Source organism: Theropithecus gelada, chromosome 13 (genome assembly GCF_003255815.1).
Source record: "Theropithecus gelada isolate Dixy chromosome 13, Tgel_1.0, whole genome shotgun sequence".
Classification (NCBI taxonomy): Eukaryota; Metazoa; Chordata; class Mammalia; order Primates; family Cercopithecidae; genus Theropithecus; species Theropithecus gelada.
Window position 1 is genome coordinate 93,444,293 of NC_037681.1, and position 16,303 is coordinate 93,460,595.

A 16,303-nucleotide genomic window follows, 5' to 3' on the forward strand; every position below is an offset into this window, starting at 1 on the left:
TAATGGGCATCTTAGAGTACAATTTATTTTCATCGGTATGTTAAAATAGCATTAACAGTTGTTAATACTTTTTACATTGTCTAAACTATTTTCTAGAGTTCAGGAAACTTTTTATTTCATAGATTCTGAACCTAGGTCAAATGGATCCCCCTAGACCAGAGTCTCCTACGTGTCCTGCTAGACATTAATCCCCTCTGCCCTCAAAGTAACTGGGTGGAGCCTGAAACAGACTAAAACCCTAAATCAGTAGCCTCCAGTTCAGGTATTCCCGCTGGGGCATCCTCAACAAGTTGAAGGAATTTGCAACTTGAAGAAATTTGATGGAAGGCAAGGGAAGCAAGAGGAAAAGAAGATGAGTACCAACCAGCAAGTGATATCAGCAATTCGGGAGCATTATGAGCTATAATCAGTACTACTGTGCCAAGGAGGTATCCCACCACATGACTACTTCAATAACCAGAGACAAAACATTGTGCTGACTATCATGGACCAGGGCACCAAGGAGCTATGGGAGAAGTGTGGGATAGAGGCATCAAAGGAGCATAAAAAAGAACAGCCCAAGATGAGTATAGGAAGATGCAATGGCTGGGTGAGGATAAATAGCATACACAGGTCCTGGCAGGAAACCCCATATCTTTGTTTACACGCATTTCAGAACTTTTGTCCAGCTGAGGCTCATCAGCCCACAAAATTTAAGGATTATAAATGTATGGACCAATAAATAGAAAGATGCACTATTAAGATTCTTTAATATGGTCAGTCATGGTGGTTCATGCCTGTAATACCAACACTTTGGGAGGCTGAGACAGTCAGATCACTTGAGGACACGAGTTCAAGACCAGCCTGGCCAACATGGTGAAACCTCATCTCTACTAAAAATACAAAAATTGGTCAGGCATACTGGTACATGCCTGTAGTCCTAGCTACTTGGGAGGCTGAGGCATGAGGCACAAGAATTGCTTGAACCCAGGAGGCAGACGTTGCAGTGAGCCAAGATTGTGCCACTGCACTCTAGCCTAGGTGACAGAGTAAGACTCTGTCTCAAAATTTTTTTTTAAAACAGGTTCTTTAATATCATTTCAGATGGTTCACTTTTTTAATAGATGTAGAAATAATTCCATGTTTTGTATCACCTACTTATAAGAAAAGGTTCTCTTGGATAGTGTCTATGAGAAATTCAAGAAGGTTATCATTTTTAAAGTCTTGATTACATTTGCATGGCATATAGTCATTTTAAGCAGAAAACTAAATATTTAAAAAGTTATTTCAGGCTGGGTACAGTGGCTCACACCTGTAATCCCAGCATGTTGAAAGGCTGAGGTGGGGAGAACTCCCAGAATGAGGAGTTCCAGACCAGCCTGGTCAACATGGTGAAACCCCGTCTCTACCAAAAATACAAAAATTAGCCAGGGGTGGTGGTACGCCTGTAATTCCAGCTATTTGGGAGGCTGAGGCAGGATAATTGCTTGAACCTGGGAGGCAGAGATTGTAGTGAACCAAGATCAGCCGCTGCACTCTAGCCTAGGCAACAGAGTAAGACTCTGCCTCAACAAAAAAAAGTTATTTTACGGTAGCAAGTTCAAGTTTCTCATTTTAAAATGATGAAACATTTTAGAATGTTTACAACAGTTCTAAACATACAGAAATGTTTAAAACATTAGAAATTGTTCTCAATTTGCACTATGTTCTCATGCGTGTATACATTTTTTAGAGACAAGATTCAAACTATTCACGAGATTCTGGCCCCATTTTATTCCCCATATGAGTGACTCGAACCACCAACTACTGGGTCACCCAAACCAGAAACCTGAGAGTCATGGACTCTATTCCAGATATATGAGATACTATATCTCATAAGCATCTCCACAGTCTGCCCCTTCTTCATCATCTCCTTAGTTTTAGTCTTCCTCATTTTTAACATGGATTTCAACTTATCATTTTCCCATATGTAATGAAAATTTTGTTTTAATGTGTACACTTTAACACTGAATTTTCTAATGAACATTCAAAATTGTCAGTTGAACCTGCAGGAAACTTAAAATACAAAGAGAAGCATTTCAGGTACTTTTGTTCAGCTGAGGCTAATCGGCCCACAAAATGTAAGGATTACAAATGTATGGACCAATAAATAGAAAGACGCACTATTAAGATTCTTTAATATGGTCAGGCATGGTGGTTCATGCCTGTAATACCAACACTTTGGGAGGCTGAGACCGGCAGATCACTTGAGGACAGGAGTTCGAGACCAGTCTGGCCAACATGGCGAAACCCCATCTCTACTAAAACTACAAAAACTGGCCAGGCATGGCGGTACACACCTGTATTCCTAGCTATCTGGGAGGCTGAGGCATAAGGCACAAGAATGAAAACATTAAAATTATTTATTATCAAGGGATTATTGATAACATTTTGGTATATAGTCTTCTCATCTTCTTTAATGCTTATTTATTTACATGTAAAGTATGTGTATTTAGTTTATAAAAATAGTCATACTGTTCATACATTTTAATCATCTTTATACATTAAGCAAATCTCTCTAATACTTTCCAATGTGAAATATCCTCTATACTGTAGTTTGTTATTATTTCAAATAGATGTACCATAATTTCTTTTAGTAATCTTCTATTAAATGATGTTAGGAACACTTTTAAGTTTTACCTATTAAAAGAAAACATCATATGAACATCCTTGTATATGCACTTACAGCCTTAGAATAAATCCTAAAACTATGTGGGGTTTTAAGTATTGGCACCTTATTGTTTAAATCTGCATTCCTTTAATTTGTTTCTAAATTGTAGAGCTCCTTTGTATTTCTTCTTATGTAAACTGTATGTTATTGTGTATTTCTCAGTTTTCTATTAGAATGTTCACATTTTTCCTATTAATTTATCAAGAATCTTCATATATAAGGATATCAACAATTTGCCATAATGTGTTTGTAAGTATTTTTTATTATCTGCCTTTTAAGTTTTAATTTGTAGGTACAATAGGTTCTTTCCTTTTAATGTTATTACATATATCAATTTTTTCTTTCTGGTTTAGAAATTTTGTTTAGAAATGTCTCAAAATAATATAAATATTCACCTACATTTTCTACTAGTTCTTTTATGGTTTTATTTTTTACATTTAACTCTTTAGTTCCTTTAATAACATTTTACATTTAACTCTTTAGGTCCTTTAATTTTAGTATGTTGAATAAGGAAAAGACCTAACTTACTTTAAATGAAAATAGTTAAGCATTAAAGAACATTAACAATAAATCAAAAAACTGTTACCTCTCGAGTAGAGAAAACAACTGAGAGGGGTACTAATGAGAGATTTAATTGTGATGGCAATATAATATTTCTTAAGATGGCTGGATACTGTTGTACAGGTCCATAAATTCTTTTTTAAAACCTTAGGACCTAATGTGTTTAAACTTAAGAATTTTTGAAATTTTTTAAAGATATTAAGGTAAATATTGATACTATATAATACCCCTACCCAATGGGGAGTAGGATGGCACCACATAATCAAACACACTAATATTTCTGCAGCAAAACACAAAAATTCATGCTAAATAAAATAAGAAATTTGATAGTTTCACATGATTTAGGTCATGTTCTACAAACGAGTTTTAAAATTATTATAGCTTTAGAATACAATATAATGTCTGACAGCCCACTTTGCCCCTCAGTAAAACTGTGTCTTTGCTTTCCTTACCAAAAATTTTTAAAATGGGTTTTATACTCACTGTCAAGTTAACCCCATGCCCAGGAAAATCCTTTTAGGATTCTAATTCAAACTTCAATAAGAAAAAAATAATTAAAAGCATAAGAACTTGAAAGAAGAAAATAAAACTGTTATTACTTACAGATCATATGAGGAATATTTACAAAGAAAACTCAAACTACATATAAAGTATTATAAATAACAGAAGAGCTTACTGAAGTAGTTAGATTTAAGATCAATAAGCAAAGTGAGTTATCTAAGATAAGTGACTTTGCTATGCCAGGGACCAGACAAATGTGCCTAGCCTCCTTCCTGGACCTTAAACTGTCACATCAAGAAATAACCTTCATTCTTTGGTAGAAGACCCTCCACAACAACCACTGGTTTTTTTCTTTGGCCTAGGTGGCATGCTATAAAGAATTTTATAGCAATGCCTTGAAATTCTGTCATTCTACAATGACAGCTTTTATCCAGCAAGGATAGAGAAACATGAAGACTCAAACTGAGTTGCTGTTTAAAAGAACCAGCTACTGATCACTGGTTCTGGTCCACATGTAGTTATCCCAATGAAAATATAACCTTAAAAGGGTATTCTTGGCCGGGCGTGGTGGCTCACGCCTGTAATCCCAGCACCTTGGGAGGCTGAGGCGGGTGGATCACGAGGTCAGGAGATCAAGACCATCCTGGCTAACATGGTGAAACCCCATCTCTACGAAACATACAAAAAAATTAGCCAGGCGTGGTGGCGGGCACCGGTAGTCCCAGCTACTCGGGAAGCTGAGGCAGGAGAATAGCGTGAACCCGGGAGGTGGAGCTTGCAGTGAGCCGAGTTCGCACCACTGCACTCCAGCCTGGACGACAGAGCAAGACTCCGTCTCAAAAAAAAAAGGGGGGGGTATCATTTTTAGCTAAAAAGCCATACTCTCAAGAATGTATGTTTCAGTATAAATTCCTTTCTAATTATACAAAAATCTTCACTACAAATATGTGTTCTGCATTATAATCCTTAATCCTTTAATCCTAATGAAAACCCCAACACAGGACGGAGAAACAGTGTCTCTTAGAGCCTTCTTACTTTGAGTTTCTGAGCTTCTCCTCTCACTTTCAGCAGTTCAGTTATAGAGTCCACAAAGCCCTGGTAATGAAAGTTGCACATTTTCTCAATTTCTCGGTCGTGATTACGGATACGAGTTTCAAGCTTCTCCATGAAACGTCCATGTTCTTCACCATCATAAACAGACCTTTAAAAAAAATGGCACGAAGGTTATATCACGGTTACTTCTAAGAAGGAAAAACAGAATTACAAATCCAGAAGCAAATTTGGTTTTTAGATATTTAGGGCACTTAAGCCACAAAATAATCTAATTGTATATTAACATTGCCTCATTGTTAAATCAGTATTTTTAAGGAAAATCCAAACTTTTGCTTTCTTATTCATTCCAGAATATTTGAGTGCCTGACAGTATTCGTCACAAAATTCTCATCATAAAATTAGAGGACTGAATTACAACTCCCTTGTACCTTTCTTTCTCAATTTAAGTAGTCTAGAAAAGCTCATTTTAGTTAAATTCAACTATCCAATTGCTCCATGACTATATTCAAGAAGTTGAACACAGCTAGAGAAAAACACACAGGTGTTCTGGCTAGACTCAGGGTAGCCATGTAACTGCAAATCTAAATTAGGCAGTCAATATCGCTAGATAATCCTACTACAACTATTCCCCCATCTCACATCACAGAAAAACCACTTTGTATTCTAAAGTATTTATGTGTGGGAACCTTACCGTGCCCTCTCCTCAAATGTTCTTACCTTCGCTCTCAGCTGCTGATCTGACTATATACTTTACAGAAAAAAAACAGACACAAAGAACTACCTCCTCTTCCCTCACTAAAATCAGTCTACTTTACATCTGTAGCTCCTACTCTCCACCTTCCAGTAACGATAAAATAAGTGTTCCAAGCTCTTATCTGCAATTCAGTCCCTCCTGTTGTCTCAAGAATTTTATTCCTGCAAGTTTTCCCTTTTATCCCTCCTCGGTAACATATATTTCTCCCTCTTTACTAGATGATTATCATGGCTATATAAACATGACTTTTATTTATATATAATTGTTTTTTTTTTTTTTAACAAAAGATGAAGTCTCAATATGTTGGCCAGGTTGATCCTGAACTCCTGGCCTTGGACAGTCCTCACACCTTTGCCTCCTAAAGTGCTGAATTTACAGGCATGAGTCACTACGCACAGCCTATACATGTCTTTTTAAATCCTGCCCTTAACTACACATCCCTCTCCCCTTCCCAGCAAAACTCCCTTCCACTTCCTCACTTCTTTACTTGACTAAAGTATTCATTGTACTCCACCTAATAGCAGCATTTGATATGGTTTTATATTCTCTCCTTCTTTAAACACTCTCTCCTGTAGACTTCAATGATACCACACTAACATGTTTCTTAACCTCTCACTGATGTGCCTTCTCAATTTCCACTCTCAGCTCCTCCTCCTCTATTACATTCCAAAGTATTCCTAAAACCTCTTCCCTTCTCCACCTATGCTCTCTCATTAAGTGAAGCCATCTAATTCCATGGTTTTAAAATATCGTCTCTGTAGTGCTGATTTCCTAATCTATACCTATAATTCAGAGCATTTCCCTGAGCACTAGATTCAAATATCCAGCTACTATTTAACTCCAATTGGGTTTTTAAAAGCCATCTCATTATTTAATGTAGAAAAAAAAATCTTTATTACTAACATATCTCCACTCCCATACCAGTTCCTCCTCAAATTTCCCAACAACCTACCCACCCCATCACAGCTAAAGGCACTATACAGTTGCCCAAGCCAAAAATCTAGGAATGATTCCTAATCTATCTCTTTCCGTCATATACTCTATCCAATACATTAATAAGTCCTGACAACTCAACCTCCAAAACATGTCTTAAAATTTACCATATTCCACCATTTCCACTACAACACAATCTAAATCTATATTACCACCACAATGGACCAATGCAATAGCCTCCTAACAGTCTCCATTCTGCACTTTGCATGTACTCCACCCCCTGCCCCAAAACAGACACTCCACACAGTAATGAAAATGATCATTTTCAATCAATAATTTAGATGTTATCCCCTGCTTAAATCTCTCCAACAGCTTACCTTTATAAAAGAATTAAAATCTTGAATCTTTATCGCTGCCTGTAAGGCCCTATATAATGTAACCTCAAATTACCTCTCTAACCTCATTTCTCTCCTCTCTCTAGTTCCCACCCAAATTCCTTTCCATCCTCTATGTTCCAGCTACCCTGGCTTTTTTTAAAGCCTCTTCCTGCCTCAAGAATTTTGTTTTTCCAGTTCTTATACTAGTAATGCTCATCCCCTATACCTTTGAACAATCTCTTCCTCCTCATCGTCCATGATATGTTGTCTATCTCTGCCTCCCCACAACCCACCTCAACTAGATTATAAGCTCAAGGGCAAGAATTTTGTCTGCCATATTGTACCTCTATAACAGTGCCAGACAGGTAGTAGACAATAAGTAAACATTCATTGACTAAAGAATGACTAACACTATCTTTAAGGACTCTTTGATTTCTGACATTTGTTCAAGAAATACTCATTTGCTCATTGCCAACATTTTCTGCTTCTATAATCCTTTCTGAGTACTGGATCCCTATCCTGATCCGGTGGATCAGAAACCACACCCCTCTCAGGAGGTCAGTTCTACCACCCAAAACTCAGCAATAACCATAGATGAACCAAATAGTCATGTACGGCATAATAATGTTTTAGTTAATGATGGACCACATATACAATGGTGGTCCCATTGTATTATCTAGTGAAGTCATAGCCTTTGTAACATTGCAGTGCAACACATTACCTTTTCTATATTTAGATATATAAATACGTACCAGTATGTTGTAACTGCCTACAGTATTAAGTACAGCAACGTACTGTACAGGTATGCAGCCTAGTAGCAATAGGCTATACCATATAAACTAGGTGTGTAGGAGGCTATATACCATCTAGGCTTGTGTAAGTACACTCTATGATGTTCACACAACACAATCACCTAATGATACATTTTTCAGAACACATCCTCTCTGCTAAGCAACATATGACTGTACATGTTTGGCTTCCAGTCAAGATTCTGAACACTTACTTCAGAAAAGGCAGAGCAATCTGGATTCATTCTCCTTCCTTTGAAATAACGGGAGATTGTCAAATAAATTATAAACAATCCCTGCTTTGACAAGTAGGAAAACTGTAGAATAACCACTTGCCTGAAAAAAACTGTTTGGAATACATAACAGAATCTACCACTGACATTTCAAGTAATCTCAAATAAGCTTAACTTTTCCCCTTTTGAAAGGAAAGGAAAAGAAAGGTTTCCATGTAAAGATACCCATTTACCTTGACACTTGGAGAACGTGAAGAATAAACTGCATAAGCTGATATATTATTCAATATTAGACAATCTCTTGGTTTCAAATTCAGTACACCCTGACTTGACTCAGTATACTTCTAAGTTAGATGGCAAGTATAGTTCATTCTACTGGGTAAAACTTCTGTTCATTTCTTCCCTCCAGAGATCTATGTTAACATCATAAAAGACAACCTCACAGAAAAGCAAATTCCAAAGTTAAGAAATTCAGAACTTATATTAATAATGCCTCCCTAGGCTCTCTGATCTTCCCATTAAAAAAAAGAAAATCAAAAACCTAAGAAAGGAAAGTGGATTTTAGCTGCCTATGTGGCCTTCATCTTAGCACTGTAATTAGCTTGCTCTATATAAGTCTTTGGCCAATCCAGTTAATCTCTGTGACCTTCAAGTTTCTCATTTAGAAAATAAGAAGCAATCAATTACAATTCTCTTAAAAGTACTAGCTTAGCTTTAAGTATCCACAATTCACCTCCATTTTCAAGTTTAGTCAATAACGCTAAGATCATACATTTGTAGAAGTCTAAATAGGCAGTAGTTCAAAACAAGTTAATGGAGCGGTGGTGGTGGCCCATGCCTCTAATCCCAGCACTTTGGGAGGCCAAGATAGAGGGATTGCTTGAGGCCAGGAGCTTGAAACCAGCCTGGTCAACATAGTGAGATCCCATTTCTTTAAAAAACAAAATAAAACACAAGTTAATAAAGTTTCTACCTGCTTATCACTACTCTCCATCTGTTACTCCTATCTTAGGACCATTATGATTGTAATATTCTATTTAATTATTATGCAGAATAACATGAAAGGTTTGCAGTGGATCCCCAGAGTATTTTGAGAATTTAAAAAAAAGAAAGAATAAAATGTAAAACACCCATATTTAAAACAGGGGATAAAGACTATATTTAAGAGACTTTATGTTCCACAGGTATGTTTCAGGAAATCCATGATTCCCAGATCCTATGTGGATTTTGTATATATAGGTAGATGTACATATATGCATTTTTAAGAAAAAAAAAGTTTCCCATAGTTTCCATCTGGTTATCAAATACGTTAAAAACCACAGATTGAAAGATTTTATTTCAAATTCTCTACCAAAGGAAAAGGCAATTATGAACTGATCACTACCTACCAGTTCGCCATGAAACAGCATTTCAAGTATATTTAACTATAACACCTTGCTAACCAACATATCCTTCAGATATAAAAGGCTAAAAACAAAAATAAACAAGACTTAAACACTGAAAAGGTCAGAAATTTACTACTGAAGCCAATCTAATATCAGTAGTCAACATTGCAGTTGAACAAAATGTGGCTTTTCTCTTTTAACAAATACCTTAAGGTAGAGAAAGACTGCCATCTAGTGATGGCCCTTTTCTAACATTCCTTGAAACGATGTGGCCTTACAAGTAAACAGGACTGCTTAAAAATCTAAAAACTGTATTCCATAATACCTATTGATCAGAGAATTATAGCTGATTACTAAATGATATGTAAGGCACACACCTCTAATGTTTAAATTTCCATTACTATTAGAAAGCAGGATCTTGAGAACAAAGGCATAGGTTTTTGACATGTCCAGGTTATATTGCAGTTAAACAAGACAATCTATGGAATAAACTGCACCACTAGTTTAATTATTTGTGATTATCTCAATAATAGCCTAGTACTTGGTAAAAGGCAAACAAGAAGAAACACATGGAAATTAACTAAACTTTTTATAGCCTAAATTTGACTCAACTAAATAAATGCTGCCATGTGGAGTCTGGTTTCCAAAAACCCCCAAATAAACCACCGGTTTTTGCAAAAAGTAAATTATTTATCCTAGTATAACTATCTGGTGCATAGTTCTAGATTTCATAATAATACTATATCCATATCCCACCTAAATTTCATGTGCATATTAAGAGATCTTAATTTATAAAATGGCACTTGAGTAATTCTATTGAACAAATATTTACCATTCCCCTGTACTGAACCACTACAGGATTATATCACTTGCTTAGAGCCTATATTAACTCAAATTTGCTTGTCAAAGAAGGAGGAAAAATAATGTTATGAGCATTATTTCATTTAAATCCAATGCATCTTATAAATTGGACATTATTCCCATTTTATAAATGAGAAACCTGTAACCCAAGAAGATGAAGCAACTTGCCAACTTCACATAGCTACAAAGTGTCCTCTCTACTGCATTAGTCTATCTCTTAGAACGAGGAAAGCAAGCAGGTGGCATGGGCCCCTAAAATGTTAGTTGAAAGAGGTCTTAGAGATGGAATACAAAACTCTCATTGTACACTCAAGGAAACTGAGGTCAAGGCAAGTTAAATGCCTTAATCAAAATTACATTGCTTGTTACGATACAATTAGGCCTGACCCCCAAAGAAAACAGAAAAAGCTAATGCCACATGAAGCCCAACACAAAGCTAAGTGGTTTAAAAAGAGAGAGAGAGAGACAAACTTCTACTTCAAGATGAGTAAGTTGCCTATTAGTTGTGCCTATGCAACTATTCTCTTCTTCCTCCTATTGGAGGAGTCCCAATTCATTCTGATATTTCTGTCCTACCACAAAAGATAAATATTAATTAGTCTGTAAACCAATCATGGTAATTGCATTCTCTTTGTCAGTGATCAGTTAATACATGGTGGTGTGACACACTCATCTCACCAATGAGAAGGAAAATCTGTCAGTGAGGGTCCAAGAAAAGGTTTTCTTTCCTGAAGCATTCAGGAAAAGAAACTGCTTTTCCAGCCTTAGACATTGTCCTGTGAAAGCATAATGTTTGAGGATGCAGTAACCACTCTGAAAAGGAAGAAGATATTGCCCAAAAAATAGAATGGCAAAGGGGAAAATGGAAAGCACTTGGCTCTTCAATAGTGATGCAATCCTGAAACAGCCCTATCTCCAAACATCATGTTATATGACTTAATAAATTTCCCATTGTTTAAGCCACTTTCCCTCGATATTCTGCTACTTGCAAAGGAAAGTATCCTAAATGATGCAACATTATTCAGTCTTCAAAGGTAACAAGCAAATCAAAGAACAACCAAGAGCAAGTCAGAGTCTACACACTGCAAAGCAATCTTGTTCCCTGGACCTACGCCATTCTTCTCCTTTTGCTTCTAGTTTACTTAGGAGTAACTCCCATTTGCCCCTCAATTTTCAGCTTGTACCTTTTCTGGGAAACCTTCCCTAATCACATAGACTCTATTATGTGCTCCTCCTCGGTGATTATCATCTTTACAGAATTTATTAAACTATATCTGATTGTCCATTCACTTGCCAATCTCCCTGTGGGGAGAGACTATGTCTTACCCATTTTATCTCCACCTCCTGGCACACAGCCTGGCACGGAGGAGGTCCTCCATATACGATGAAGATGGAGAAAGAGAAGGAAAGGTAGGAGACTAACTGATGAGGATTTCTAGTTGTTTCAGAGGTGGATGCAAAAGTGCATCTCATGATACAAAGCTGTTGAGATGTTTTCAGAACCACGGAGAACTTCAAGACACAATGAACTGAACATTTCGGTTTTTGTTTTTGATTAATTCAAGGAAAAATTCCAGAGTTTATTCTGGTCTTTTCTTTTTCATATATATGTTTTTAAACTTCTGTCATGGTTTTATTCCTCAAACATTTTCTTCTCATTAAGCTCCATAAAAGCATCATTAGTATTTTTGTTTATTCCAAATGTTAAAAATAAAGTGGAAAAACAGATTTGTGCATGATGTTGAAAGAGAAACTGCAGGAGGTCAAAAAGAGTTTAAAGTCCCTTCTCCTTACTTCAGTTTGTCTATCAGTTTAATTCCAACCTTACTATTGTAATCTGGATGTTCTGAGTGCATAAAGATGAAGCAAATCAATCAGATCATCATCAATGGCAGGAGAAGCATATGCTAGTTAATGAATTCTAACTGAACATTATACCCAAATATTTTTGTACTGCCACAGGAGATCAAATACATTCAAATCCTTTTTCCAGCTCTGAAGATACCAAGGTATCCAACTGGCTTCACATGAAGATAGCCCATATAACCAAAAGAATGCTGTGATGCAGATCTCTCTCAAGGCAGGAAGGGAACCCCAATGATGGCTATCTTCAGAGGAATAAAAACAGGGTGGAGCAGTTTCAATTGACACCTAGCCAAAGGGCCTACTAAAACCTGGTTTTGGTTAAATACCACAGGAAAGTAGAGAAGGGGAAACTGTCACAAAACATCAGTCAAATCAACAACAGACTATTAGGAAATAAACTAATGAAAACAAGGAAACTCCAAATTAAGAACATAGAGACTGCCATAACTGCTACTATGATAATGTCACACTATTAGAACAAGTAATCACTATCAGTAACTGAAGATATAAAGGCAAAACACGATTGTTAGTGGCTTCACTTTGTCCTTTGTATCTATTGTGTTAAGTGCAAAAAGATTTTATTTCATTGCATCTTTCAGTGGTGGTCATGAAATCTGGCAGATAAAAGTTAGATCATGAATGTGGCTGCTAATTATAAGATAAGGTATAAAAAAGTAACTCTGCAGCCTGGTGATAGTCATGAATCTAACCTGGAAAACTGCTGAAAGCAGAGTACTAATACAATTGTTTAGGAGTTATAATACACTTGGTAGGTTAGCTCTGGTTTCACTGCATGTAATTCAGTGTGTTAAGTTTAACACTTAAACATGCAATGTTGGAGCTAAATGAAACGACCGGTTCACTTAGTATCTATCATCAACATAATTAGTCTGAATCTAGGGCATATTGATAAAACACTTCCAGATTCTTTACAAAAGATATTAATTAGTAGGGTGGTGCAAAAGTAATAGCGGTTTTGCCATTACTTTTCATTTTTGCCATTAAAGGGGAAAGTAATTGCGGTTTTGCCATTACTTTTAATTTTTGCCATTAAAAAAATGGCAAAACCACAACTACTTTTGCACCACCCTACATATTTAATTAAATAATTACTCTGAAGAGATGTGTAAATATTAAGAGACTGTGTATTAATTATTGAAACATGATTCTACTGAGAGAAACAAGAAAAATGAATAATTGTTGGAACACTTCGGTCTCCCCACTTAAAATTATCATTATGGTTCCAATGATAGGTATCATTAAGCTATTAACAAAGAAAGACAAACCACTAATGGTTAACACTAGTATGGTAGAAACACTGCAGTGAATAGTCATAATCCACTTAAGGCATGTAGATTTAATGTGGACTTAACAAAAATAGACCATGCAAGTTTCCTAGAATCTCTGAATCAAACCCTAATAAATGTAAGTAACCTCATGTGTAGATGTATATGTTGTATATATTATGTATATAAATGCATGTATTATATATAGTATATATGCTATATATGTGGGAGACACATACATACATATACATACCTCAAACACACACATACATACATACATACACACACACACAAACTTTTTCTAATTTTCTGAGAAAGAACCAGACCTAACAATACCACATTCAACTCCTGGTCCAATTTCACCCATAAGCAGTTGTCTGCTGATACCCCATGGCCAAAAGTGACCACAATTTAAAACTCTTTAACTCTATAAGCAATTAAGTACATGAAAGAGGATGGATGAAAGGCATCAGAATAGTTTCCATCCTAAAACATAATATAGAACAAAGCAGGCAAAATAGGATGAAGCTCCATGACCAGTATGGAAGATTGGATACGTGAAAAACATTTCTACTATCAAACTCCTAATCACCTCTAACCACCTCTAACCTAATCTCTCTAATCACCTCTGACCTAATGCTTCTATTTTATAGCCATACAGAGAAAAAGAGACATGGCCTATTGCCCACACAAGGTGGGGAGTCAAATCAGAGGCCTTCAAATGAATGAAGCCAAGATACCCCCAAGATACATCCTTAGTAAAAGATAAAATAGAAAAACACTTCCCCATAAACTTCCCCATTTACTTGGAGACTGCAAGTAAACTTGCCTATCTGGTGTTGGCTCTGGGTGAGGGAAGGAGAAAACTCCCATGATAATTAAAATCACATGCCAGCCTTCTCACAGAAGGGAGGTCTACACTAATACTATCAGTCCTCTGTGGTCTGAGAAATCTCAACTGACAACTTATTTTTAAAGTAGTCCCAGCATGGTTGTTAATACCCTCAAATAACTGACTGAAGCAAAGGCAAATCTTCTGCAGAGAAATATACCTTTACCCATACTTCTAGGAATTCTCACAAATAATACTCCTTAGAACTGGAACTTAAGTATCAACAGTCATAAAACATACAAGGAAACAAAGTATAAAAACAAGAATCAGAAGAAACACAAATAGCAAAATCAGGCTTGCAATGGCTTAAACATTAATATATATACATTAAAAATAAATGTGTAAGATGTTTAAAGAAATATAAAAGTGAATTACCAAGAAAAGAAAAAAAAAACTATCAAAAATGAATATATGAACCCAAAACATCTGAGACAGGTCTCAGTCAACTTACAAAGTTTATTTTGCCAAGGTTAAGAACATGCCTGTGACATAGCCTCGGAGGTCCTAATGACATGTGTCCAAGGTGGCTGAGGTACAGCTTGCTATTATACATTTTAGAAAGATATAATACATCAATCAATACATATAAGATTTAGATTGGTATGATCTGGAAGGGCAGGACAATTTGAAGCAGGGAAGGGCTTCCAGGTCATAAGTAGATTTAAAATTTTTCTGATTGGCAACTGGCTGAAAGAGTTATTATCAGTAGAAAGGAATGTCTGGGTTACAATAAAGGGTTGTAGAGACCGAGATTTTATCATGCAGATGAAGCCTCCAAGTAGCAGGCTGCGGGGAGAATAGACTGTAAATATTTCTCATCAGACTTGGATTTTCAGGTTAACTCTGGAATGCCCTTGACTGACAGGAAGGGTCCATTGAGATGGTGGGGGTGCCTTAAAATTTTATTTTTGGTTTACAAATAGATAAACCTGAAATGAAATATAGAACTTTTAGAATAAAAACTATAACAACTGTTATTTGAAACAAGAAATGGAAAGGAAAATACTTAACTGGGAGGTGTATATATAAAAATTACAAAATGCATAAAGACGAAAGATGGAAAACACTAACGAAGAGAATGGAGAATACAATGGGTTTAATGGGAGCTCTAGTAAGAAATAAGAGACAGGTAAATTTTTTTTTAATAGTTGAGAAGTTCCCAGAATTGATAAAAGATGTAATGAAGTTGTGACCCTCAAAATAAAAAGACAGACCCATGAGCCTTACCAAAAGTAGCCCCATCTCTGCTCAGTTACATCTAGCAAACTTTTAGAACTGGCTGCCTATTTATCCCTTCTCTTCATAGCTAAACTTTAGTAGCGTGCAGAACCTTGCTGTGATGGAGCTAATTATATAAATATATGGACCCCTAGACCCGTGCAAACTTTTGGTATGTCTTTTATCAGCTCATTCTTCCATTACTACAGCATCATTTCCAAATTGTCACCATTCTCTTTAAGATGCCAATCTCAATCCTACAACTGCCTTTCACAACAAATGGTATTGCCATGTATTACATTTAAAAACTTCAGGCTTACTAGGCACAAAATATTCTTAACTTCTTGCATTCCAATACACAAGTCTGTCTATATCTCTGTCTACCGTGATATTTGTTCCTTCTTATCTCTATGAAATAGATAGGGCATCTCAATGCAAGACTAATCCTGTGTTCTCAAAATCTCGTATCTCTTCCACTCCAGGAAGGTTATTCCATCAATACTTTCTTTGGTGGGGGAAGCTGATTTCTTTCAAAACATGCCCCCATCTTAACAAAACAACACAGCCCATCATTTTAAAGAAAAAAGAATGCACTAAATGAAAATCTCTCTTCTGATAAATTTCCTTCTGGCATTCTTTCCCTTCCCTTTCTCTCTCTCTCTCTCTCTCTCTCTCTCTCTCTCTCTCTCTCTCTCTCTCTCTCTCTCTCCCCCCCCCACCTTTTCTCAGTTAAGATCTTAAAAGAGCACACTACGCTTACTGCCTCCATTTCCTCAAATTACACTTGCTCTTCAAACCAGTGTAATCTGTTTCTTACCTATACCACTCACAATGAACCTATTCTTGCTAAAGTCAATAGAAGACTATTAATTGTCAAATCAAACATTCACTTTTAAGTTCATCATT

At 36.2% G+C, this 16,303-nt stretch overlaps 1 protein-coding gene across 7 annotated transcripts in view; it reads right to left on the minus strand.

Moving 5' to 3' along the window:
* EXOC6B (exocyst complex component 6B) overlaps positions 1-16,303 on the minus strand; it is a 721,163-nt gene that overhangs the window by 626,455 nt on the left and 78,405 nt on the right. For 6 of the 7 annotated variants that reach the window (XR_003115284.1, XM_025354254.1, XM_025354252.1 and 3 more), the window contains exon 2: positions 4,787-4,952. The exons of the other annotated variant lie outside the window; for it this stretch is intronic. Coding sequence is in view for 5 of the 6 variants with exons in the window: in XM_025354254.1 (XP_025210039.1) it covers positions 4,787-4,952 (166 nt within the window). In the remaining variant the exon portion in view is untranslated. The remainder of the gene's footprint in view (positions 1-4,786; positions 4,953-16,303) is intronic. 7 annotated transcript variants of the gene reach the window in all.